The 1,329-nt window shown below is 34.9% G+C and overlaps 1 protein-coding gene across 1 annotated transcript; it reads right to left on the bottom strand.

Annotated features, from left to right (window-relative positions):
• Positions 1–446: 446 nt before the first annotated feature.
• On the bottom strand, positions 447–1,049 carry LOC109222746 (kynurenine formamidase-like; the record flags this gene model as incomplete). The annotated part of the gene is given in 2 exon segments (XM_019387064.1): positions 447–491; positions 577–1,049. Coding segments are annotated over 2 exon segments (424 nt in total), but the record flags the coding sequence as incomplete, so codon positions are not given.
• Between the last annotated feature and the right edge of the window lie 280 nt (positions 1,050–1,329).

Below are 1,329 nucleotides of genomic sequence, written 5' to 3' on the forward strand. Positions count from 1 at the left end.
AAGTAGGCGTTTGGACATAAAATTATAATTTTTGAAAAAAAGTAGTATTTGGAGTTAAGTTGAAAATGGTATTTGAAATTTGAAATTATGTTTGGACATGCATTTCATATGAAAGTTGCAGTTTTGTGAGTGGGAAACAAAAATTTCTGAAAATTTTGAAATTGGTTTCTGAAAAACTCATTTTCGAAAAATTTCCAAAAACTAGCAAAATTCCATGGACAAACAAGATTTTGAAAAGAAAAAAAAAACGAAAAAAAGGAAAAATTATCTATCGACAAACGACTCCTAAATTTTGTATAATAGAAAGAAAGCTGTTTTCCAGAAAATGCCCTTCAACACTGAAAGTTTGCCAATTTTTTCAAAACAATATCCAAACAAACATTATTTTTCAGAAATCAAAAATAAACCAATACATATGCTTACTGTTTAAGAAATGACGACCATACCTGTAATATTCTTGTCCCGTGGAGTGTCCACTACAAGAACAGGACCTAAATTTACAAAACTAAAGTTATCCCAAAATTCTGAAACAGCTGATTTTTCAGAAAAAAATAAAGAGATGGGAAAAATCATTACCGTTTAAGGTTCGGAGATCAAGCGAAACGACATCGTAACCGAGCTCGAAAAGAGTCTCATTGAAATGTCCAGGAGCATCAACGTGTGTACCAGAATGAGTAGAAAGGTTAAAGACTGAATAATTTGAGAGGTCACCCAACTTGATGCTTGTCTGAAGTCTTATGAAGTTGCCTAACCCATTTTTCGAACCGTAAGCTGGCAATTTAGGAACATACTTATGGGAAATGTCAATTACTTTTTTTTGCCTGTAATTTCTCTCTTCTCTCGTGATTTTTTGGAAGTCATAAGTGCTCACTGCCCCGGCGGCGCTGGCGACGGAGACCAGCGTCAGTACGGCAGCGAGCGGCAGCAGGAGTGAGTACTGTGTGTGATTTGGCATGGTGATGATGGGGTTTTTTCTTTCTTCTTTTTCTTGGAAGATGAAGAAGAGAGGACTGAAGAGACAGGTGATGAAACAGTTAATACTATGCAGATTAGTGACTTGGTAGTTTTATGTAACGGCAAATTTGGCATTTGAAAGCAAATAAATGCAACCAGGGTGTACCTAGGTCGGGTTGGTTCGGATTTTGCAATTATCAAACCAAATTAATTGTATCGGGTTATTAAATCTAAAGATCAAACCAAACCAATAAAACTCGGGTTTTTCAATCTCGGGTTTTCGGATTATTCGGGTTTTTTCGGATTTTTTCAGGTAAAATCTTCGTAGTACAAAATATACAACTTGTTTTCAAAATATTTTTTTAATCCTAGTAA

The sequence above is a fragment of the Nicotiana attenuata genome, unplaced genomic scaffold (assembly GCF_001879085.1).
Source record: "Nicotiana attenuata strain UT unplaced genomic scaffold, NIATTr2, whole genome shotgun sequence".
NCBI classification, from domain to species: domain Eukaryota; kingdom Viridiplantae; phylum Streptophyta; class Magnoliopsida; order Solanales; family Solanaceae; genus Nicotiana; species Nicotiana attenuata.